Genomic DNA, 25,341 nt, shown 5'->3' with positions numbered 1-25,341 from the left:
TATATGCTGAGTACATCATGTGAATGCCGGACTGGAGGAAGCACAAGCTGGAATCAAGATTGCTGGGAGAAATATCAATAACCTCAGATATGCAGATGACACCACCCTTATGGCAGAAAGCAAAGAGGAACTAAAGAGCTTCTTGATGAAAGTGAAAGAGGAGAGTGAAAAAGTTGGCTTAAAATGCAACAGTCAAAAAACTAAGATCGTGGCATCTGGTCCCATCACCTCATGGCAAGTAGATGTTGAAACAATGGAAACAGTGACAGACTTTATTTTCTTGGGCTCTAAATTCACTGCAGATGGTGTTGCAGCCATGAAATTAAAAGGTGCTTGCTCCTTGGAAGAAAAGCTGTGACAAACCTAGACAGCATATTAAAAATAACTTGGCTGACATAGGTCCATATAGCCAAAGCTATGGTTTTTTTCAATAGTCATGTATGGATGTGCGAGCTGGATCTCAAAGAAAGCTGAGCACTGAAGAATTGATGCTTTTGAACTGTGGTGTTGGAGAAGACTCTTGAGAGTCCCTTGGACTGCCTTGGAGTCCCTTGGAGATCCAACTAGTCAATCCTAAAGGAAATTTGTCCTGAATACTCACTGGAAGGACTGATGCTGAAGCTGAGGCTTCAGTACTTTGGCCACCTGATGGGAAGAACTGACTCATTGGAAAAGACCCTGATGCTGGGAAAGATTGAAGGCAGTAGGAGACGGGGATGACAGAGGACAAGATGGTTGGATGGCATCACCAACTCAATGGACATGAGTTTGAGCATGCTCCAGGATGATGACAGGGTGATGGTGATGACAGGGAGGGCTGGCATGTTGCAGTCCATGGGGTTGCAAAGAGTTGGACTGATGACTGAGCAACTGAACTGAGTTTAATGGACTAAGGGCTTACCTGGTAGCTCAGATGGTATAGAATCTACCTGCAATGCAGGAGACCAGAGTTTGATCCCTGGTCGGGAAGATCCCCTGGAGAAGGGAATGGCAACCTCCTCAAGTATTGCTGCCTGAGAAAGCCATGGTCAGAGCAGCCTGGCGGGCTGCAGTCCATGGGATGGCAAGAGTAGGACGTGACTTAGTGACTAACACTTCACTTCTTTGATGGGCTATAAGACGCCGACTTTGCCAGCATGTAGGGGAAAGGATTTCAAGTCCAGAGAGCTCTAAGTGCAAAGGCCCTAAGGCCAGAAGGTGTTTGTCTTTTTGGCAGAATAGAAATCAGGCCACTCATTCCTGAGATAACCCCAGAAGACACTGGCAAGTCTTGACTTGAATTCTGAAATTTCTCCTCAACATTCCTCCTGGGAGATTGCCGAAGGGACTTTTCAACGGCCCCTTGGTATTTGTATGAATTCTTTAACTCTATAATAAATGTTCTTCAACAAATAGTTGTCACACTCATTCTCTCCATGTCAAGAAACAGGTTTCTAAATCTCGCTTTACATTTTGCCTCCTCCAGAGTGTGGAACCACTAATCTCAAAGATAATTTAACCCAGCCTTAAAAAAATATGTTTGATGATGTAAAATGCACATTTCCAGAGCCCAGATGCCCAGATGCAGAAGACCCAGAGTACATGCTGGAGGTGAGCATGGTTCTGGAGTTTTGAAGTTTTTATCAAAAACCCCAGTGATTTTTAATACTATAAGAGAATTTAAGAAGCACTGATATAGCCCAACTATCCCTCCCTCTTTTGGACATGATTTCATACTTAAGAAACACGTTGCCAAATAGTAAAAAGAATTCCTGGGTACTTTTCACTTCCCCCCTTTTGGTGTTTATATTACTCTCTAACAGTGAGAAACTTGGCTCCCTTTATCTGCAATATATTTAATGTTGTTTCAGAACTGCTAATCCACGTGTTCAAAAAGGCCAACTAATTGGAATTCAATGTTTCAAGTTCTTTTTGTCTTGAGTCTGAGGGCATATGTGAAGTCTCTCAGTTGTGTCCGACTCTTTGCGACCCGTGGACTGTAGCCCACCAAGCTCCTCCGTCCATGGGATTCTCCAGGGAAGAATACTGGAGTGGGTTGCCATTTCCTTCTCCAAGGGATCTTCCTGACCCAGGGATCAAACCCAGGTCTCCCACATTGCAGGCAGATGCTTTAACCTCTGCGCCGCCAGGGAAGCCCTTAAATACAAGAATATAGTCTCTCAGAACACCTCCTATAGAGACACAGAACTTCAGATCCAAGTCAAAGATTTCAAGGGAGGAAAAAAACCAGAGGAGACGGGAGAGAGGGGCGAAAGGGGTGGCCTTACAGACGTCTCCTGCCACCTACAGATACCCAAGTGTTATGGGACTTTTCCCAGGGCCTCCAGAGAAGGGAGGACTGGAACTCGGCCCTACCAGAAATCAGACCAGACCAGAACCAGAATTCGAGTTCTCTGCCAAGAGGAGGTGATCAGTCTCCAATCCTCAGCTCAGGCTGAGGGCCCTTTGACAAGATTCCTGCATCCAGGACTGGGGGACTAGAAAAACGGGGAAGGATAGGAAGGGTTAAGGAGAGGAGACAGAGAGGGAAGGGGAGAGAGATCAATAAAGTCTCTTGTTCCTTACCGGTCGGGGCACTCTGGCCAGTTGTCCGCGTCAGGAGGAGACCAGGGACAAAAGTGTCCCAGTTGCGGCCGCTGGGTCTGGTCCACTGGCAGGCAAGCTGGCCCCTGAGTACCCCGAGTGGTCAGGATTTCAGTCTCGGTGAAGAAGAGTCCCCGCCAGAGTTGCCATTTGTTGCAGGAAGAGGGACCCCTTCCAGGGCCTGAAACTGGGCTCTTGTCTAACACTCGGAAATGAATTGTCTGAAGAGACACACGTGCTCACAAAGCAAGAGATTTTATTGGGAAAGGGCACCCGGGTGGAGAGCAGCAGGGTAAGGGAACCCAGGATGTTTCAAGTTCTTTTTGTCTTGAGCCTGAGGGCATATACTGTAGTCTAAACAGTCCAACTTGGGTAAGTGATAGCTCCCTTTCTGTGTGAGTAGTGTTATTCATTTGAAATATGGTTCTGCTCAGATCATCTGTGTTTTTATATCAATGTTACACCCTCCCCCAAGTTTGTTGATTTTATTGTTTTTTGAGTAGGTAAGACATTAACATCCCGCTCATTCATTTTACAGATGGCGTGGGGATGTGAGATTATGTTGGCGAGGCCACTGAAGCCTTTGGTGAGCTGTACATTGGGTGCTCAGGGCACCTGGTCTCCACCTTACCGCCTTTCATCAAACACTCCAGGCTTTGGTGTTTTCCGGTGCTTACTGGTTACTAGGTTCCCACAGCTGGACTTGTTTAGCTAGGAGCTTGGATTAATTATGGTTTCAAATGTCTGTAGTATCAACCTCTTTTCAGTGATTTACATAAAAGCCTCCCAGTCCAGTTTGGCAGTTTCTTATCAAGTTAAACTTACGTTGAACACAGGACCAGCAATCCCACCCAAGAGAAATGAAAATATCTATTTCTACATAAATAACTTTACACAAATAATTATGCCAGTCTTAAAAAATGGAAACAGCTTAAATGTTCATCAGCCAGTGAATGGGTAGATTGTCATACAATGGAATACTAATCAGCAATAAAAAGGGAAAATATTCCTGATAGATGCGATACATGGATGAATCTCAAAAAGGTTATGCTGAGTTAAAGAAGAGACATTCAGGAAAAGACAGAAATCTAAGGAAAGAAATCAGAAAAGTGGTTGCCAAGGGCTGGGAATAGGGAAAGGTGGTTGCAGAGGGGCACCACAAGGAATTTGTGGTGTGATGGGAATATTATACATCTGGCTGTGCCAGTCATTACAGGATGGTGTATGTTTTGTCAAATATTTAGATGGAACAAATAAAAAGGTGAATTTTATTACAGGTAAAGGGTACTGCAGTAAACCTGACCGTCTGAATTTTTATTTATTTGTCTTCAGTTGCTGCTGTGCTGGCTCTTCGTTGCCACGCTTGGGCTTTCTCTAGTTGTGGTGCAAGGCCTTCTCGTTGCAGCGGCCTCTCTTGTCGGTGAGCACAGCCTCTAGGGCATGTGGGCTCCCGTAGTTGCAGCTCCTGAGCTTTAAAGCACAGACTCAACAGTTGTTGCACAGGGCTTAGTTGCTCTGCAGCATGTGGGATCTTCCCAGATCGGGGATCGAACCCATGTCTCCTGCAATGGATTTTTTTTTTTTTAAACCACTGAGCTACTAGGGAGCCCCAAACCTTATCTTTTAAAAAGCCTCCCAGTTCTACCCTCTACCCTTCTTCTACCTGCTTCTCCTGAACTCCGCCCCTGCTTGGCGCTCTAATTCTAGGGGGAAATGCAAATCTTTAACCAGCTATGGGGAGTGCCTGACCATTTTTGAACAGAGAAATAAGAAAATGAATTGGCATTAAAACATTGGCAGTGAACTTTGATAAGAATGTAAATGAGTGAGAAAGAAGAAACTGGCCTGAAGAAAAGCTGGGGGTGATAAATTATAATTGGGTCTTCCATGGGATGTTCTGTGAAGGGATGGGCTCATTCATTCCTTCAAACACATATGGAGTATCTTCATTGCTGGGCACGGGGGACACAACTGTGTCGTCTACTCAGGATCTGGGGATAAGCTGGTGGTGGTGGTTTAGTCGCTCAGTTGTGTCTGACTCTTTGCGACCCTATGGACTGCAGTCCCCCAGGCTCCTCTGTCCATGGGATTCTCCAGGCAAGGATACTGGATGGAGTAGGTTGCCATTTCCTCCTCCAGGGGATCTTCCCTATCCAGGGATTGAACCTGCATCTCTTGCATTTGCAGGTGGATTCTTTACCACTGAGGGAGTAACAATCACAAATTGGGATGTGAGCTCTGAAGCAAATCAGAGGGAATGACTTGGAGGTGGTGTGCCGAGGACTATGGATAGAGAGCAGGGATCCAGCATCCAGAGAAGGGGCGTGGGCAGAAGATCTGCTGAGACCTGAGGGTAAGGAGGCATTGTCAGAGGAAGGAAGGGAGGAGAGCTTGACAGCAGAGGGAAAGCTGTGTGAGCCCAGTGTGTTCAGGCATCATGGCTGGAGGGAGGCAAGGGGAAATGAGAGGTGATGAGCTTGGAGAGGAAGAACCCCAGGGCCTGTTGAGGGTGTCTAGCAGTGGGAACTACTCTGGTGTTACATATACGGAAATGACATGATCAGATCTGTGATTAGTGGTGAGCTGGCTGCAAAATGGAACCAGGCTTGAAAGATGGCAGCAGGGAAGCCTGTTAGGATACTATTTCAGTCATCCAGACAAGAGATGGTAGTGGTTGAGGGGATGGAGAGGAGGGTTTTAAAAGCTATTTAGTGGATAGAAATGTCAAGATTTGGTGACTGTTGGAATAGGAGAGGCAAAAGTCAAAGGGGGTGCCTTGCACTTGGGTGGTGGATAGATGGTGATGCTTGAGGGGGAACAGATTCAGGAGAAGAGATTAGGGTGGTGTTCAATGTGAGGTGTCTGTGAGGCACCCAAGTGAATTCAGCAGGGTGTTGGACATATGGCTCTCCAACTCAGAGGAGCAAATATGAGTGGTATGTAGGCCACAGGAATGGTTGGGAGTGCCTGCAGAGAGGGCATAGCTAGTGAACACCAGGTGAAAACCTTAAGCCATAATATTTAAGGCAGAAAAAAGAACTCACAAATGAGGCTGAGAAAGAGGGGCTAGAAAACTAGGAGTAAAAACAAAGACATGAGAACAGAGGAAATATTTTTTAATTTGTTAAGAGGTCAAGTCAGCTAAGGGTCAAATAGTTTTGGCATCAATGAAACATTGATCTTGGTGAGAAGAATTCCAATGGAAAGACTGAGGCCAAAGCCAGGCTACAATGTAATTAAGAGGTAATTGGCCAGCAGCCCAGGCCAATTCCTAAATAACGAAAATCCCAACCTCACACCAGGCTTCCCTGGTGATTCAGACGGTAAAGAGCTTACCTGCAGTGCAGGAGACCCAGGTTCGATCCCTGGGTTGGGAAGATCCCTTGGAGAAGGAAATGGCAACCCACTCCAGTATTCTTGCCTGGAAAGTGCCATGGATGGTGGAGCCTGATAGGTTACAGTCCAGGGGGTTGCAAAGAGTTAGACACAACTGAGCGACTTCACTTCTTACTTCTCAATCTTACACTTGACAACAAAGTTCAATGGTTCAAAGACTTAAACATAAAAAAGCAATAGGAAAAATATAAGATTAAAAACACTTTTTTAATGTTAGAGTACAAAAGACTTTTTTTCTGGTGTGACACAAAACAGAAGCCACAAAAGAGGAGGCTGATAAATATGCCTACCTTAAAATTTTCCCTAAGCAGTCACAAAGCAATATAAACAAAATTATGAACTATAAAAAAATTTGAACTCAAATTTTGGATGAGGACTAGTTTCCTTAATATGTGAAGAGCTTTTACAAAAAATCAACAAAATCAACAAAAAACTAACAACCCAACAGAACAAGGAGGCAAAGGATATGAACACGATTCTTAGAGAAGGAAATACAAATGGCTGTTGAATACAGGCACAGACACCCAATCTCATTTACCATAAAAGAAAATTTAAATTTGTGATTTTTGCTTTTCATCTATTAGATCAACATCCACAGAAAAGTTTGGTAACACTTTGCTGTCTGAGAAATGTGGAAAAACAGGTCCTCTCATACATGCCTCCTGGGATTGTGCATTTGGACATTTATGGAGGACAATTTAGCAGCAATATCTGTGAAACATTATGTAAGACAAGTATACTCTTTAACACAGTACTCTTCTGTAAAATGATGAATTTCCAAGTTTATTCACTGTAACTATGTAACAGCAAAGATAGGAACCATTTTTATGTGGAACATTATGGGTTGAGGATATTATGTCTATTCTTACTGGTGTCTGGTCCTGTAGAAAGTTGAGGAGACTAGGACTACAGTTCCATGAGAGCAAAGATGTAGGTGCCTATTTCATAGTCATTGGTTTAGGGGCAAAGGTCGAAGTGAGAATTAGTTCATCTTAGAAAAGAGTGGTTCGGGAAGAGCCAGAGAAACCAGAGACGGAGATTCCCGGAAGGACAAAGGAGAGAGAGAAAGGAAGCCAACGTGATGTGATGATCTGGAAGCCAGACAGTGAGTCTGTCTCTGCCTAGGGTACAGACCAAGGACTGGACACTCCTGGGTCGGACCAACTCTGCTGATCTCTGAATCAGTCCTGGACTTGCCCTTCCATTGGACTTACTGGGATATGGGAAAAGAAACTCTCAGTGTCCTCAGAGAATACGGATGGGGTCTATTTCTTAATATCTGAGCCTAGCTTCCCACTCCAGCCCTGGAGCCCAGACACCAGGCTGCCAATGCACTGTTTGCGTCGGTCGCCTAGGAGACGAGCACCACATCCTACTGAGCAGGCGCTTTTTCTGAGGCCACGCCCCCTCCCGTGGGCGGGCGCTGATTGGCCCGTTTGAAATGCGCCGGGCGCGAGCTCACCTGGCCCCTCAGCGGCGTTTCACAGATTCCTCAAGCGCCGCGCTTGAGTCGCCGAGTCGCGGTCCCTGTGGCCGGTCCCTGAGGCCCGCCGTTCTCGTCAACCCCCGACCGAGTCCGGCATCCCCCGCGCGCGCGTCTGGGCAGTTCGGAGCTTACTACCATGAAGCCAGCGTGAGTACTGGGTCGCGGAACTGGGGCCGGCGTCTCCCCTCGGCGCGGCAGGCCCCCGGCCGCGCCGTGGGCACCAAGCCCTTGCCGCCCGGGACCACCAAGCCCCCCACCAGGACCGCCCAGGGGCAGACGGGCGTGAAGACCCGTCCTCGTCCACCCCGTCTAGCTCCGCGCCTCGCGGAGTCGGGCGCCTGGCTCCCCGCCCTGGCTACACTCGGCCGCGTAGGGCGGCCCCGCGTTGGGAGGGGCGGGAGGTTTGGGCCGGGACCGCCGCCTCCAATCCTTTCTCTAATTCCCCTTTCCTTCCCTGGCCGCCCGCACTCGCGGGTTGCATTTTGCCCAGTTAATGAGGGTCGAGGGTCGTCTCGCGGGTGAGTCTGCTGTTGTGTCCTGGGTTTGGGGTTGGGTAGGTGGTCTCAGCTCCTGAAGAGCCCTTGGCATCCGGGCGCACTGCCTGCCTTTCCTAGTCTAATTCGGTAGCCTCGGGGCCGCGACCCTCGGGTGTAGGCCAGTTCCTTTTGGTCTGTTCTTTTGGTCTCAGACAACCCCGCCCCCGGCCACAAACGCCCACATTCCTCGCGTAGTTGGTTGACATTTGCGCCGCAGCCTAATTCCTTGACCGCTACTGGGTGACGAAATACTTGTGCAAAGAAGGTTAACTTTATAATCATCATGATATAGCTGCTGCTGCTGCTGCTGCTGCTGAGTCGCTTCAGTGGAGTCCGACTCTGTGCGACCCCAGAGACGGCAGCCCACCAGGCTCCGCCGTCCCTGGGATTCTCCAGGCAAGAACACTGGAGTGGGCTGCCATTTCCTTCTCCAGTGCATGAAAGTGAAAAGTGAAAGTGAAGTCGCTCAGTTGTGTCCGACTCTTTGCGATCCCATGGACTGCAGCCTACCAGGCTCTCGTCCGTCCATGGGATTTTCCAGGCAAGAGTACTGGAGTGGGGTGCCATTGCCTTCTCCCATGATATAGCTAGTCGTTTGCAAAAAAAAAAAAAAAAAAGCTTGTTTTCTTAAGAGGCTAAAGTCAAAATTTTTATCTTTGGAGAAAAAAAAATGTTGAGTTTAAGTAAACCTACCATAATATTTTGCACTTAAAACACGAATTTGTATTGTTTCATTGGGAAAGTGCTGAGAAAGTATTTTAAAAACCTGTATAGTCCAAGCCAATAATTTCACTTAGTGTTAAATGTTTATCTCGTCTGTAGATAAATGGAGGGAAGAGGGGAGTGTCATACTAGATAAATGGTGAAATAAACCAAAATATCTTTTTCTACTGCCCCCACTTAAGACAGCACAAAATTGCAGTTTGGGGACCACATTTTGTCTGGGAACAAAGGATGATAGTTTTGAGAATTCAATAGTCACTTGTTCTTTAAAAATAAAGACATGAATCTTGATCAAAGAGTGGATTTCTCCATCTGCATTTTTATAATTTAGAAATTAATCACTTGGTCTGCCTTGGCAATGGGCTAAGCACAACATGTGTGCTTTATGAAATGCCTTTTGAGATAAGTGTGCTCAATTATCTGTTGAGTTTTCAAATTTGTAATGCCTGTGAAATTGTTGGTCAAGAAAGCAAACCACTTAACATACAGAACTATAAGTAGATATTAAAAAAACCAGAATTTGATGAGTAAATTGTAAAGATCTTACAGGTTTTATTCAATGATTCATGAATCAGACAGCATCCTATCTAGCAGATAGAAAAGTGTTCCTAAGAGCTGTACAAAATGGAAGATTTTTATGGGGCGGTAGATGGGGAAACAGTGGAAACAGTGTCAGACTTTATTTTTTGGGGCTCCAAAATCACTGCAGATGGTGACTGCAGCCATGAAATTAAAAGACGCTTACTCCTTGGAAGAAAAGTTATGACCAACCTAGACAGCATATTGAAAAGCAGAGACATTACTTTACCGACTAAGGTCTGTCTAGTCAAGGCTATGGTTTTTCCAGTGGTCATGTATGGATGTGAGAGTTGGACTGTGAAGAAGGCTGAGCGCCGAAGAATTGATGCTTTTGAACTGTGGTGTTGGAGAAGACTCTTGAGAGTCCCTTGGACTGCAAGGAGATCAGTCCTGGGTGTTCTTTGGAAGGAATGATGCTAAAGCTGAAACTCCAGTACTTTGGCCACCTCATGGGAAGAGTTGACTCATTGGAAAAGACCCTGCTGCTGGGAGGGATTGGGGGCAGGAGGAGAAGGGGACGACAGAGGATGAGATGGCTGGATGGCATCACCAACTCAATGGACATGAGTTTGAGTGAACTCCGGGAGTTGGTGATGGACAGGGAGGCCTGGCGTGCTGCAATTCATGGGGTCGCAAAGAGTTGGACACGACTGAGCAACTGAACTGAACTGTGGAACAAAGGAATTATACTAGCAATGAGTGGATTGTTTGTAGCAAGGTGAATATCCTTTACTCTATGGCAGGGTCTGTCAGACAGATCACTTTACCAGTGCTGACCAGGTAATTCCAGATTGACTGGTTTAAGATTCTTCTATTGGGAGTGGTTGGAACTGTAAGTTAGGTATTAAGTCACAATTTGGTGACATGGAATTTAGCACAGATAACTCCATTTGGGGCCTGTTATTTCTGTTTTTGGTGCCACAAATGTCTCCTAAGACAAATTTTAATTAAGTTTCGCATGTCACAAACACTCTGCTACTAAGGTAGATTGTACATATTCATAGTATTTGGGGCATAGTGTTTTGGAACTGTTAAAGAATAATTTTATAACCCCTAGGAAGATTGTCTCTGTATGAATTATAGGTTAGGTTTTTATGTTAGTGTTGAACTGAAATGTTTTTGTTTCTATGACCAGGAGGACTAAGACACCCCGGAAACCACCAGTGAAAAAAGGATCCCAAACGAGTCTTAAAGACCCAGTTGGGGTAAGATCTGCCTGTGAATTTGTGTGTTCTTTCTTCAGTCCCTTTATGTTTTGTATGCTTGAAAGGGACAGAGATGTGGAAGTGGAATCAAACAACATTTGGCTAAAAGGACTGTACTAAATTGCTTAAGGCTGATTCCAGCTTTGAAATTTTGTTTCTATGTAGGATTTATTAGTCTAGTAAATTTATTAGTCTGGTTGTCAGTTGCATACTTCCTATAACTACTTATATTTGAAAAGCTAGATAATGAAAAAATATTCTTCAACTATGTTGGAGATATTCTTCATAGTCTCTGGGATGGGGAGAAATTTTGTGCTTGGATGAACATCCTCTCCTATCTTTACGACAGTTAATAGTAACTTATGGCATACTTCAAGAGTAAAGCCCCAAACTCCATGCTTTTGGGGACCACATTTCATAGACTGGTTTAGAACAGTTTCATTTATCTCGTGACTATTCTATGAACTTCACTAGTTTCAGGCTTGGGAACTTTTAAAAGCTAATGGCAAATAAAAGAACATTGTCTTGCTCTGTTTTTTTCTTTTGTGTTTGTTTGTTTGTTTTAATTTTCCCGTCATTGGCACTGGAATGTTATCTTTGATCTGAGTTGTAGGAACCAGATGCTTTGCATATACAGCGAACAGTTTTCTCCCAACCCTATTACTGATTAAGAAAATGACGTTTTGAATCTCTCACTTTAGTATATTGTGTTCCACACAATCCTAACAGCTTTTCAGATATTTTTCATTGTGTGACATGTTCTTGATTTTTAGAGTTTTGATTTTATGTGCATTTAAAATTTTCTCATATCTAATATATCTGTTTGCATTTGACAGCAAATTGGGTAGCCGATTTTTGGCTTTCGTAGCTCTAAGTTTACATAGCTCTCAAGTGTAGATGCCAAATGTGGGTTGATGAATGAATAAATGAATGAAGGAAAAGTCATGTAAAAAGTCAACCTTTGTTGTTTAAGCACCTTCTTGTATTTTCAGGTGTACTGTAGGGTACGCCCACTGAGCCTTCCTGAGCAAGAATGTTGCATAGAAGTAATCAATAATACAACAGTTCAGCTTCATACTCCTGAGGGTTTCAGACTCAACAGAAATGGAGACTATAAGGAGGTAATTCTGATTGGAACCAACTGTTTTTAATTGATAGGTTTTTTCTTGAATTGGTTTTCTGTTTTTTAAATATGACAAAATTCCTGTGTTTCCATTTGACTAAAAGACTTATTTACTTCAGTCTAACTACCTACCATATTAAAAGTGTCAAATTTCTGGGTTTTATAAACACATCTTTGGTATACTGAAGTTAAAAGATTGTTTTTAGATGATAATTTCTTATACTGGATATTTATTGCTTTTTAGAGCATATGTTAGGGATAGTTTAATGTGGAATGATATCTGATTGTGCTGCTGCTAAGTCGCTTCAGTCATGTCCAACTCTGTTCGACCCCAGAGATGGCAGCCACCAGGCTCCACCATCCCTGGGATTCTCCAGGCAAGAACACTGGAGTGGGTTGCCATGTCCTTCTCCAATGCATGAAAGTGAAAAGTGAAAGTGAAGTCGCTCAGTCTTGTCTGACTCTTCGCGACCCCATGGACTGTAGCCTACTAGGCTCCTCTGTCCATGGGATTTACCAAGCAAGAGTACTGGAGTAGGGTGCCATTGCCTTCTCCAATCTGACTGTACTAGGCAGTTACAATATATATATATAGTTCCATGTGTGGGATTGAAGTAACATAATAGGCATTGTGTACTTGTATCAATTTCTTATGAAGTGTTTTTATTTTTGTAAAAAAGCAAAGAGTTCAGTTCAGTAAACATGTGCTAAGCTGGAGGGTGGAAGGAGACTTTTAAAAATGAATAAGACATGATCCTTGCTTTTATGGAGCTTACAACTTAGTTGGGAGCACAGACGCTAAGCAACTAATGCTCATAGGTAAGACAGAGATGTGCTTAAAGAAGTGGACTCTGGGAGTGGAGGATAAAAAAGATTAATTCAGGCTGTCAGCTCTTGTAGATGCCTTTACTCTTTTATGTACACTACTCCTGGGAGATTGTTGGTCAGAAGCCTACCAGTGGCCTCTCTGGTGATGTGATGTGATGGACACCTCTTTGTCTTTATCATAATCTGTTTCTCAGCAGCACTGTTCTGTCTTCCCCCTCGAACTTTCCATGTTCTGTCTTTTATCCATAGCTTTACACATTGATTACATGGTAATAATTTCAAAATTTTTATCTTCAGCCTACATCTTTTCTCTAAACTGGAACGTCCACTGTTTGGATACCATGGCATGTCCAAAAGAACTCTTGATTCTTTTTCCCTTCTAGATCAGGACTTCTCTTGTTTTTTCTTGTCAGTAAATACACCATCTATTTGCTCAAACCAGAAACCTTGTCCCTACCTTTTTCTTGGCAGCTTCCCCTAGTAGCTCAGTTGGTAAAGAATCTGCCTGCAATGCAGAAGACCTGGGTTTGATGCCTGGGTTGGGAAGATCCCCTGGAGAAGGAAATGGAAACCCACACCAGTACTCTTGCCTGGAGAATTCCATGGACAGAGGAGCCTAGTGGGCTACGGTGCATGGGATCATAAAGAGTCAGACAGGATTGTTGACTAACTTTCACTTTCACTTTTCTGTTCAGTTCAGTCGCTCAGTCGTGTCCGACTCTTTCCGACCCCATGAATCGCAGCATGCCAGGCCTCCCTGTCCATCACCAACTCCCGGAGTTCACTCAGACTCACGTCCATCGAGTCCGTGATGCCATCCAGCCATCTCATCTTCTGTTGTCCCCTTCTCCGCCTGCCCCCAATCCCTGCCAGCATCAGAGTCTTTTCCAATGAGTCAACTCTTTGCATGAGGTAGCCAAAGTACTGGAGCTTCAGCTTTAGCATCATTCCTTCCAAAGAAATCCCAGGGCTGATCTCCTTCAGAATGGACTGGTTGGATCTCCTTGCAGTCCAAGGGACTCTCAAGAGTCTTCTCCAACACCACAGTTCAAAAGCATCAATTCTTTGGCGCTCAGCTTTCTTCACAGTCCAACTCTCACATCCATACATGACCACTGGAAAAACCATAGCCTTGACTAGATGGACCTTTGTTGGCAAAGTAATGTCTCTGCTTTTCAATATGCTATCGAAGTTCGTCATAACTTTTCTTCCAGGGAGTAAGCGTCTTTTAATTTCACGGCTGCAGTCACCATCTGCAGTGATTTTGGAGCCCCCCAAAATAAAGTCTGACACTGTTTCCCCACCTATTTCCTATGAAGCGATGGAACCAGATGCCATGATCTTTGTTTTCTGAATGTTGAGCTTTAAGCCAACTTTTTCACTCTCCACTTTCACTTCATTTCATTCGTCAAGAGGCTTTTTAGTTCCTCTTCACTTTCTGCCATAAGGGTGGTGTCATCTGCATATCTGAGGTTATTGATATTTCTCCCAGCAATCTTGATTCCAGCTTGTGCTTCTTCCAGCCCAGCGTTTCTCATGATGTACTCTGCATAGAAGTTAAATAAGCCGGGTGACAATATACAGCCTTGACATACTCCTTTTCCTATTTGGAATCAGTCTGTTGTTCCATGTCCAGTTCTAACTGTTGCTTCCTGACCTGCATATAGGTTTCTCAAGAGGCAGGTTAGGTGGTCTGGTATTCCCATCTCTTTCAGAATTTTCCACAGTTTATTGTGATCCACACAGTCAAAGGCTTTGGCATAGTCAATAAAGCAGAAATAGATGTTTTTCTGAAACTCTCTTCCTTTTTCCAGGATCCAGCGGATGTTAGCAATTTGATTTCTGGTTCCTCTGCATTTTGTAAAGCCAGCTTGAACATCTGGAAGTTCACGGTTCATGTATTGCTGAAGCCTGGCTTGGAGAGTTTTGAGCATTACTTTACTAGTGTGTGAGATGAGAGTAGTTGTGCTGTAGTTTGAGCATTCTTTGGCATTGCCTTTCTTTGGGATTGGAATGAAAACTGACCTTTTCCAGTCCTGTGGCCACTGCTGAGTTTTCCAAATTTGCTGACATATTGAGTGCAGCACTTGCACAGCATCATCTTTCAGGATTTGAAACAGCTCAACTGGAATTCCATCACCTCCACTAGCTTTGTTCGTAGTGATGCTTTCTAAGGCCCACTTGACTTCACATTCCAGGATGTCTGGCTCTAGGTGAGTGATCACACCATCGTGATTATCTTGGTCATGAAGATCTTTTTTGTATTGTTGTGTATTCTTGCCACCTCTTCTTAATATCTTCTGCTTCTGTTAGGTCCATACCATTTCTGTCCTTTATCGAGCCCATCTTTGCATGAAATGTTCCCTTGCTGTCTCTAATTTTCTTGAAGAGATCCCTAGTTTTTCCCATTCTGTTGTTTTCCTCTATTTCTTTGCATTGATCGCTGAGGAAGGCTTTCTTATCTCTTCTTGCTGTTCTTTGTAACTCTGCATTCAGATGCTTATATCTTTCCTTTTCTCCTTTGCTTTTTGCTTCTCTTCTTTTCACAGCTATTTGTAAGGCCTCCTCAGACAGCCATTTTGCTTTTTTGCATTTCTTTTCCATGGGGATGGTCTTGATCCCTGTCTCCTGTACAGTGTCACAAACCTCATTCCATAGTTCATCAGGCACTTCATCTACCAGATCTAGGCCCTTAAATCTATTTCTCACTTCCACTGTATAATCATAAGGGATTTGATTTAGGTCATACCTAAATGGTCTTCAATTGGAGTCTGAATTTGGCAATAAGGAGCTCATGATCTGAGCCACAGTCAGCTCCCGGTGTTGTTTTTGCTGACTGTATAGAGCTTCTCCATCTTTGGCTTCAAAGAATATAATCAATCTGATTGCGGTGTTGACCATCTGGTGATGTCCATGTGTAGAGTCTTCTCTTGTGTTGTTGGAAGAGGGTGTTTGCTATGACCAGTGCATTTTCTTGGCAAAACTCTATTAGTCTTTGCCCTGCTTCATTCCGCATTCCAAGGCCAAATTTGCCTGTTACTCCAGGTGTTTCTTGACTTCGTACTTTTGCATTCCAGTCCCCTATAATGAAAAGGACATCTTTTTTGGGTGTTAGTTCTACAAGGTCTTGTAGGTCTTCATAGAACCATTCAACTTCAGCTTCTTCAGCATTACTGGTTGGGGCATAGACTTGGATTACCGTGATATTGAATGGTTTGCCTTGGAAACGAACAGAGATCATTCTGTCGTTTTTGAGATTGCATCCAAGTACTGCATGTCAGACTCTTTTGCTGACCATGATGGCTACTCCATTTCTTCTGAGGGATTCCTGCTCACAGTAGTAGATATAATGGTCATCTGAGTTAAATTCACCCATTCCAGCCCATTTTAGTTTGCTGATTCCTAGAATGTCAACATTCACTCTTGCCGTCTCCTGTTTGACCACTTCCAATTTGCCTTGATTGATGGACCTGACATTCCAGGTTCCTATGCAATATTGTTCTTTACAGCATTGGACCTTGTTTCTATCACCAGTCACATCCACAGCTGGGTCTTGTTTTTGCTTTGGCTCCATCCCTTCATTCCTTCTGGAGTTAGTTCTCTGTTATACCCCTCATATCTAGTCCATCAGTAGATCCTATCAGTTCTACTCTTGAAACTGTCCTTTTATTTCTGTCTCCACTGCTGCTACCCTTGTCTGAGGTCTGTTTTAATTATGGAGACTAGTGCTTTTCAAACTGTCTATGGTGAAGAAGCAACTTTTTTATTTTCAGTGCATTGTGACTGATACTTTTATGCAGCTTTGCCACAAGAAACTGTTACACAATTGTTAGGCAAAGTTAGACAAAGGAGAACTGGTTTATAATCTGTTCAGAGTAAGCTCACTGATCACATGCTGGGATGTTGCAGCCACGTGAAATGACTATAGAGGTTCTGAGCAATTACTCTCCATCTCTGTAATTACTTCCCCTGGACAGGAGACAGACAGCCTTCAGAGGGGCACTGGCTTGCCTGCTGACCACACATTGAGTGGCATTGACAAGACTATGCTGAAGCCAACTGGACCACCTGCTTCCATTCTGAATCTTCTCTGATCTATTGTCACAGAGCAGCCAATCAAAGCAGAAGTCAGACCTCACTATTTTCCTTTTTTTTTTTAAATTGAAGTACAGTTAAGTTACAGTGTTGTATTAGCTTCTGGTATACAGCAAAGTGATTCAGTTATACATATATGTACATATTCTTTTTCATATTCTTTTCCTTTATAGTTTACTACAAGATACTGAATACACCTGCCTGTACTATACAGTAGGATGTTGATGTTTATCTATTTTATATATGTTGTTGTTCAGTCACTAAGTTGTGTCTGACTCTTTGTGACCCCATAGACTGCAGTACATTAGGCTTCCCTGTACTCCACTATTTCTCCCAGGGTTTGCTCAAACTCATGTCCATTGAGTCAGTGATGCCATCCAACCAGCTCATCCTCTGTTGCTCCCTTCTCCTCCTGCCCTCAATCTTTCCCAGTATCAGAGTCTTAGTACTTTGTATCTCCTAATCCCAAACTCTTAATTTATACCCTCCCCCACCACTTTTCTTCTTAAAGCCTTCTAAAGGATAAAGTTTTAAAATGGGAAAATCCTATTTAACCTCACCTCTTAGTACTCATCCAATCCCTAATTGCTTGCATAAGCCAGAATCCTGCCTCAGGCCTTTTGCCTTAGCTCTTAGCAGGATGGCTCAGGTTTAGCTTAAACCACCTTCTCCGAGAGTCTGTCCAGACCACCCCCATCAGAAGCAGTACCATTCCTCCTTCTGTCCTGGTCTGTAGTCTATACTTCCTTAATAGCACTTATCACAATCTGTAGACTTATTTACTTGTTTATGGTCTCTTTCCCCAGGTGTAATATGCACTTCTAGGGGATGTGCACCTTATGTGTCCAGTTGGCCAAATACTCAGTAAAATGGAGTAAGCATGAAGGAATGGTTTGGGAAGGCATGGAAAAGTGGGGCTTTGAGAATGTAAAATAGTTGAGAAGTAACTTACTGAATTTTACTTTTATTAGAGTTAATTTCATGTATATGTAAATAGTACAAAAGCTTCGGTGGGATTAAAAGTTCTCAGTGTCTTGTGAGAGAAGGCAACACTGGATAATGGGAAAAATGTTAGAATGGAAATGGCTTTGACAGCAATCAGCTTCATTGGCTTGGGCAAGTTCCTTCTTGGCCTCAGTTTTCTTCACCTGGAAGAGGGTGGGGTTTGTTCATGAAGACTTGGAGGTCATCTGATTGACCTGTCACACAATCCTTTCAGTTCCAGGATTCTTTGTTTTTCTGTGAACTCTAAAGGTGTTTTCTAAAGGGCTTTCCTCATAGCTCAGTTGGTAAAGGATCCACCTGCAATGCAGGAGAACCCAGTTCGATTCCTGGGTCTGGAAGATCTGCTGGAGAAGGGATAAGCTACACACTCCAGTATTCTTGGGCTTCCCTTGTGGCTCAGCTGGTAAAGAATTCACCTGCAATGCAGGAGACCTGAGTTCAATCCCTGGGTTGGGAAGATCCCCTGGAGAAGGGAAAGGCTACCCACTCCAGTATTCTGGCCTGGAGAATTCCGTGGACTATAAAGTTCATGGGGTCACAAAGAGTTGGACACGACTGAATGACTTTCACTTTCAAAGCTGTTTTATAGCATTGGAATAAAGACAAAGGTGAGAGTTAGCTGAAGTAAGTGTGTGACATGCTAGACAGTGTTTGAGACATGATTAGTATTGTGAGCTGCTGTTATGATGATGATGTATTTCAGTCCTAATCTATACAGTCTCCTTTTGGGGGACAAAACTGCTAATAGTTTTCGTAAAGGTTATGATATTGATATCTGAGCAGGTTGAATTTAAGATAAAAGGTATAAAAAAGGGAAAAGGGGCCACGTGATAAAGGCTATAATCCATAATAAATTCTAGTGAATGCTCAGGCACCAAATAACAGCACTGATGTTCATGGAGCAAAAACTGAAAGAAATTCAAGACACCTACAGGAACAGTTGCAATGTCTCAGTTCAGTTCAGTTCAGTTGCTCAGTCGTGTCCGAGAAACCATACACTGAAACCATACTCACAGAAAACTAGTCAATCTAATCACACTAGGACCACAGCCTTGTCTAACTCAGTGAAACCAAGCCATGCCCGCGGGGCAACCCAAGACGGGCGGGTCATGGTGGAGAGGTCTGACAGCATGTGGTCCACTGGAGAAGGGAATGGCAAACCACTTCAGTATTCGTGCCTTGAGAACCCCATGAACAGTATGAAAAGGCAAAATAATAGGATACTGAATGAGGAACTCCCCAGGTCAGTAGGTGTCCAATATGCTACTGGAGATCAGTGGAGAAATAACTCCAGAAAGAAAGAAGGGATGGAGCCAAAGCAAAAACAATACCCAGCTGTGGATGTGACTGGTGATAGAAACAAAGTCTGATGCTGTAAAGAGCAATATTGCATATGAACTTGGAATGTCAGGTCCATGAATCAAGGTAAATTGAAAGTGGTCAAACAGAAGATGGCAAGAGTGAACGTCGACATTCTAGGAATCAGCAAACTAAAATGGAGTGGAATGGGTGAATTTAACTCAGATGACCATTATATCTACTACTGTGGGCAGGAATCCCTCAGAAGAAATGGAGTAGCCATCATGGTCAGCAAAAGAGTCTGACATGCAGTACTTGGATGCAATCTCAAAAACGACAGAATGATCTCTGTTCGTTTCCAAGGCAAACCATTCAATATCACGGTAATCCAAGTCTATGCCCCAACCAGTAACGCTGAAGAAGCTGAAGTTGAATGGTTCTATGAAGACCTACAAGACCTTGTAGAACTAACACCCAAAAAAGATGTCCTTTTCATTATAGGGGACTGGAATGCAAAAGTACGAAGTCAAGAAACACCTGGAGTAACAGGCAAATTTGGCCTTGGAATGCGGAATGAAGCAGGGCAAAGACTAATAGAGTTTTGCCAAGAAAATGCACTGGTCATAGCAAACACCCTCTTCCAACAACACAAGAGAAGACTCTACACATGGACATCACCAGATGGTTAACACCGCAATCAGATTGATTATATTCTTTGAAGCCAAAGATGGAGAAGCTCTATACAGTCAGCAAAAACAAGACCGGGAGCTGACTGTGGCTCAGATCATGAACTCCTTATTGCCAAATTCAGACTCCAATTGAAGAAAGTAGGGAAAACCGCTAGACCATTTAGGTATGACCTAAATCAAATCCCTTATGATTATACAGTGGAAGTGAGAAATAGATTTAAGGGCCTAGATCTGGTAGATGGAGTGCCTGATAAACTATGGAATGAGGTTCGTGCCATTGTACAGGAGACAGGGATCAAGACCATCCCCATGGAAAAGAAATGCAAAAAAGCAAAATGGCTGTCTGGGGAGGCCTTACAAATAGTTGCAATGCCTACAAGCTACTAAAACTAGGAAATAATAAAAATAGAATAGAATTCCAGTCTTTGGACAGTTAGGTCATTTTAGTTTACCTTGAAATGTATTTGTTTACCCCAGTCCCTAATCTTATTTTTCAGTTGGAGGTTGGTAATATTTTCGATAGTACAGCTATACTTTATGTCATATGTTGAAAGATCTGAGAATTGAAGTATTACTGTACTTTAAAGGTCACAATTATTTAAAATTTATTTTACATTAGAACACAGATCAAAGATTTCCCTGGGGGTCCAGTGGTTAAGACTCAATCCTTACACTGCAGAGGGCATGGGTTCCATTCCTGATCAGGGAACTAGGATCCTGCATGCCTTGCAGTGTGGCAAAAAAAAAAAAAAAAACCAACTCAGATGAGATTATATTGACAGTTATTTTCTAGTTTAAAAAAAGCAATACATCAAAACTCTTAATTTTTTACTGTTATGCTATTTTAGAATGATACCTTTATTTTTTAAAAAAAGCAGTAAAGTGGTATATGAAGTAATGCTTTAGGATTTTCACAAAACTGTGACTGAATTGGTATAATACCTTTTGATCTTTGTCAATTAAAACAAAATCAGCCTTAGTGTATGAAGCATAAGTAGACTTAAGACTTTTCTCTATATGTACTTTTATACATATATATATGTATATAAAACCCTTTGGTAGTTGTGACCATACTATACTTCAGTACTATAGCCATAAATATTTACCAGTTTATAATTGGTATAATTTAAATATGTCATGACTTTTTAAAGGTTCCAAGTGTAGAGTCCACTGATATTTTTTCTTTTCATGTCTAGATTTAAGCGTTCATAAGGAAACATCTGAATGTGTTTAAGCAGATGTATTTCTATCCTAGATATAGTGCGATTCCATTTATGTGCTTTTTATTTTTTCCTTCTCCACAGACTCAGTATTCATTTAAACAAGTATTTGGCACTCATACCACCCAAAAGGAGCTCTTCGATGTCGTGGCTAATCCCTTGGTAGATGACCTCATTCATGGCAAAAATGGTATGATTCTGGAGTTTTGCCGAATTTTACTTTTTCTCTTCTGGTAAAACTTTTTTGATACTTACATATTTATGTTTGGCCTTGAACTCAGTTAATTTGTCAGGATTGTGTTAAACCTACTTTTTTGAGCAGTTGATTTTATTTTTTAATTCACTTATTTTTTAAAATTTCATATTGGAGTATAGTTGATTTACAGAGAAGGCAATAGCACCCCGCTCCAGTACTCTTGCCCAGAAATCCCATGAAGACGGAGGAGCCTGGTGGGCTGCAGTCCATGGGGTCGCTAAGAGTCGGACACAACTGAGTGACTTCACTTTCACTTTTCACTTTCATGCATTGGAGAAGGAAATGGCAACCCACTCCAGTGTTCTTGCCTGGAGAATCCCAGGGACGGGGGAGCCTGGTGGGCTGCCATCTATGGGGTCGCACAGAGTCGGACACAACTAAAGCGACTTAGCAGCAGCAGCAGCATAGTTGATTTACAGTGTTGTATTAGTTTCAGGTGTACAGCTAAATGATTCAGTTGTACATATATCCATTCTTTTTCAGATTCTTTTCCCATATAGGTTATTACAGAATACTGAGTAGATTTCCCTGTGCTATACAGTAAGTACTTGCTGGTTATCTATTTTAAATATAGTAGTGTGTGTATGTCAGTCTCAAACTCCCAATTTATCCCTCTCTGGTAACCTTTGGTAATCATAAGTTTGTTTTCTAAGTCTGTGAGACTGTTTCTGTTTTATAAAGAAGTTTATTGGTATATATATATATTTTTAGGTTCTACATCTAAAGGATATCATGTGTGATATTTGTCTTTCTCTGTCTGATTTGCTTTACTTACTCACTTAGTATGATAATCTCCAGGTCCATTCATGTTGCTGCAGATGACATTATTTCATTCTTTTTATGGCTGAGTAATATTCCATTTGATATATGTACCATGCCTTTATCCATTCATCTGTTGATGGACATTTGAGGTTGCTTCCATGTCCTGGCTATGGTAAACAGCGCTGCAGTGAACACTGGGGTGCATGTATCCTTTCAAACCATAGTCTGCTCAGAATGTATGCCCCAGTAGTGCTATTGCTGCCTCCTATGGTAGCTCTGGTTTTAGTTTTCGAAGAAGTCTACATACTGTTCTCCTAGTGGTATACCAATTTACATTCCCACCAATACTGTAGGAGGGTTCCCTTACCTCCACACCCTCTCCAGCATTTATTGTGTGTAGACTGTTTGATGGTGGCCATTCTGACCAGTGTGAGGGGCTATTTTATTGCAGTTTTGATTTGCATTTCTCTAATAACTAGCAATGCTGAGCGTCTTTGCATGTGCCTCTTGGCCATCTGTATATCTTCTTTGGGGAAATGTCTATTTAGGTCTTCTGCCCGTTTTTTTATTTGATTGTTTTGGATGTAGAGCTGCATGAACTGTATTTTGGAGATTAATCTCTTGTTGGTTACATTATTTACAAATTTTTCTCCCAGTCTGTTGGTTGTTTTTTCATTTTGTTGATGGTTTCCTTTATTGTGCAAAAGATTTACATTTTAATTAGGTCCCATTTATTTTTATTTTTATTACTCTTGAAGGTGGGTCCAAAAATTATCTCACTGTGATTTATGTTAGAGTGTGTGCTGCCTGTGTTTTCCTCTAAGAGCTTTATAGTATCTGGCCTTAAATTTAGGTCTTTAATCTATTTTGAGTTTATTTTCGTGTATGGTGTTAGACAATATTCTAATTTCTTTTTTTTTTTTTTACATGTAGCTGTCGAGTTTTCCCAGCACCACTTTTTTAAGAGACCCTTTTCTCCATTTATCTTCTTGTCTCCTTTGTCGCAAATTGACCATAAGTGTGTGTTTCTGGGCTTTTTTTCCTATTCCTTTGACCTCTAGTGTCTTTTTGTGCCAGTACTGTAGCATTTTGATTTCTGTAGGTTTGTAGTATAGTCTGAAGTCAGGGAGCCTTATTCCTCCCACTTCATTTTTCTTTCAAAGGATTGCTTTGGCTATTGGGGTGTTTGTGTTTCCATATAAATGTAAAAAAAATTTTTTAGTTCTATGAAAAATGCTGTTGGAAATTTGAGAGAAACTGCATTGAATCTGTAGATTGCCTTGGGTAGTATAGTCATTTTGACAATATTGATTCTTCCAATCTAAGAACAGGGTATAACTTTCCATTTGTGTCATCTTCAGTTTCTTTCTTCAGTGTCTTGTAGTTTTCAGAGTACAGATCTTTTGCCTCCCTAGGTAGGGTCAGTCCTAGGTTTATTCTTTTTGATGTGATAGTAAATGGGATTATTTCCTTAATTTCTCTTTCTAGTCTTTCATTGTTAGTGTATAGGAATGCAAGAGATTTCTGTGTATTAATTTTGTATCCTGCAGCTTTACCAGATTCATTGAGGAGCTGTAGTAGTTTTCTTGTAGCATCGTTAGGATTTTCTGTGTCATCGTGTCATCTTCAAACAGTGACAGTTTTACTTCTTTTCCTTCTGGACTTCTTATTCATTTTCTTCTTGAATTGTTGTGGCTAGGACTTCTAACACTATGTTAAATAAAAGTGGTGAGTACACATCCTCATCTTGTTCCTAATCTTAGAGGGAATGCTTTCAGTTTTTCACCATTGAGTATGGGCATAAACTGCAGGTTTGTCATATATGGCCTTTATTATGTTGAGGTGTGTTCCCTCTATGCCCACTTTCTGGAGAGGTTTTTGACAAAAGCATTTTCTGCATTTATTCCTCAGTTTGCTAATGTGGTGTATCACGCTGATTGATTTGTGGGAACTGAAAAATGCTGTATTCTTGAGATAAATCCCACTTGATAATAGTTTAAGATCCTTCTTATGTGTTGACTGAAAAGACGAGTTTTCCAAGTTGCGAGTTAAGTTTTATTTGGGGCAAAATGAGGACTGCAGCCCAGGAGACAGCACCTCAGAAAGCTGAGAGACTGGCTTAAAGAGGTAGTGGGGGAAAGCCAACAAAAAGATTTTGGTGAAGGGGGAGTTCAATGCAATCAAGCCCTTACTTTAAAAGAGCTTTTCTGCTAGTCATTAGCTGATGTCACTATGAAGGGATTTAGTGATTTTCTAGATATGAAGACAGGCAAGGATTTGGATCATGAAATCAGTTTCTGAAAATAACTATCTAAAGACCTGTTCCACCAGTTTCCCTAGAGCACAGAGTGACTCACTCTCCACCCTGAATTCCCCAGGGTGGGTGTTGAAGGTTGGCAGCTGAAGCAGCATAGGGTTCAGGTGGCAAATGCTGTTGTTGTTCAGTTGCTGGCAAATGCTCTTGGCAAGTGCCAGTTTGTAGTTGATAATGTATTGTTGGCTGTGCTTTGCCTAGTATTTTGTTGAAAATTTTTGCATCTATACTCCTCAGTCATGTTTGCCTGTAGTTTTCCTTTTTGTGATAATTTCTCTGATTTTGGTATCAGGATTATAATGGCCTTATAGAATGAGTCTGGGAGAGTTCCTTTCTCTGCAGTTTTAGAGGAGTTTCAGAAGAATAGATGTGAACTATTCTCTAAACATTTGATAAAATTCTCCTGTGAAACTGTCTGGTCTTGGACTTTTGTTTGTTGGGAGTGCCTTTTTTTTTTAAATGACGTATAGTTTTACAGTGTTACATTAATTTCTTCTGTACTGCAGAGTGACTCAGTTATACACATGTATATTCTTTTTTATATTTTCAGTTATGGTTGTCACAGGATAGTAAATATATTTCCTTGTGCTATATAAGAGGACCTTGTTCATCATCCTATGTATAATAATTTGCCTCTGCTAACTCCAAACTCCTACTTCTTCCCTCTAGTACTCCCTTCCCTCTGAGACCACAAATCTGTTCTCTATATCTGTGAGTCTGTTTTTGTTTTGTAGATATGCTGATTTGTGTCATATTTCAGTTCCACATATAAGTTTTATCATGTTATTTGTCTTTTTCCGACTTAGTATGGTCATCTCTAAATCCATCCTTGTTGCTGCAATGGCACTGTTTCATTCTCTTCTTTTTGTGGCTGAGTGGTATTCCAGTATCTCTGTGTATGTATGTGTGTACACCATCTTTATCTATTCATCTATCAGTGAACATTTATGTTGTATCCATGTCTTGGCTATTGTAAACCATGAACACTGGGGTGCATGTATCCTTTCACAACATGGTTTTCTTTAGATATATGTCCAGGAATGGGATTGCTGCATCTTTAATAGCTCTAATTTAGGTTTTTAAGTAACCTCCATACTGTTGTCCTTAGCGGTATACCAATTTAAAAACCCACCAACAATATAGAAGAGTTCCCTTTTCTCCAGACCCTCTCCAGCATTTGTTGTTTGTAGACTTCTTGATGAGGGCCATTCTGACTGGTATAAAGTGGTACCTTATTTTAGT

The 25,341-nt window shown here is 42.2% G+C and overlaps 1 protein-coding gene across 1 annotated transcript in view; it reads left to right on the top strand.

Moving 5' to 3' along the window:
• The first annotated feature begins 7,502 nt into the window (after positions 1 to 7,502).
• KIF23 (kinesin family member 23) overlaps positions 7,503 to 25,341 on the top strand; it is a 47,469-nt gene continuing 29,630 nt past the window's right edge. The window contains exons 1-4 of the mRNA XM_068964628.1: positions 7,503 to 7,612; positions 10,439 to 10,508; positions 11,501 to 11,629; positions 20,852 to 20,957. Coding sequence (XP_068820729.1) covers positions 7,602 to 7,612; positions 10,439 to 10,508; positions 11,501 to 11,629; positions 20,852 to 20,957 — 316 coding nt within the window. The 5' untranslated portion in view covers positions 7,503 to 7,601. The remainder of the gene's footprint in view (positions 7,613 to 10,438; positions 10,509 to 11,500; positions 11,630 to 20,851; positions 20,958 to 25,341) is intronic.

This window comes from Capricornis sumatraensis, chromosome 2, assembly GCF_032405125.1.
Source record: "Capricornis sumatraensis isolate serow.1 chromosome 2, serow.2, whole genome shotgun sequence".
Lineage (NCBI taxonomy): Eukaryota > Metazoa > Chordata > Mammalia > Artiodactyla > Bovidae > Capricornis > Capricornis sumatraensis.
This window is presented reverse-complemented; position numbering and strand designations above follow the sequence as displayed.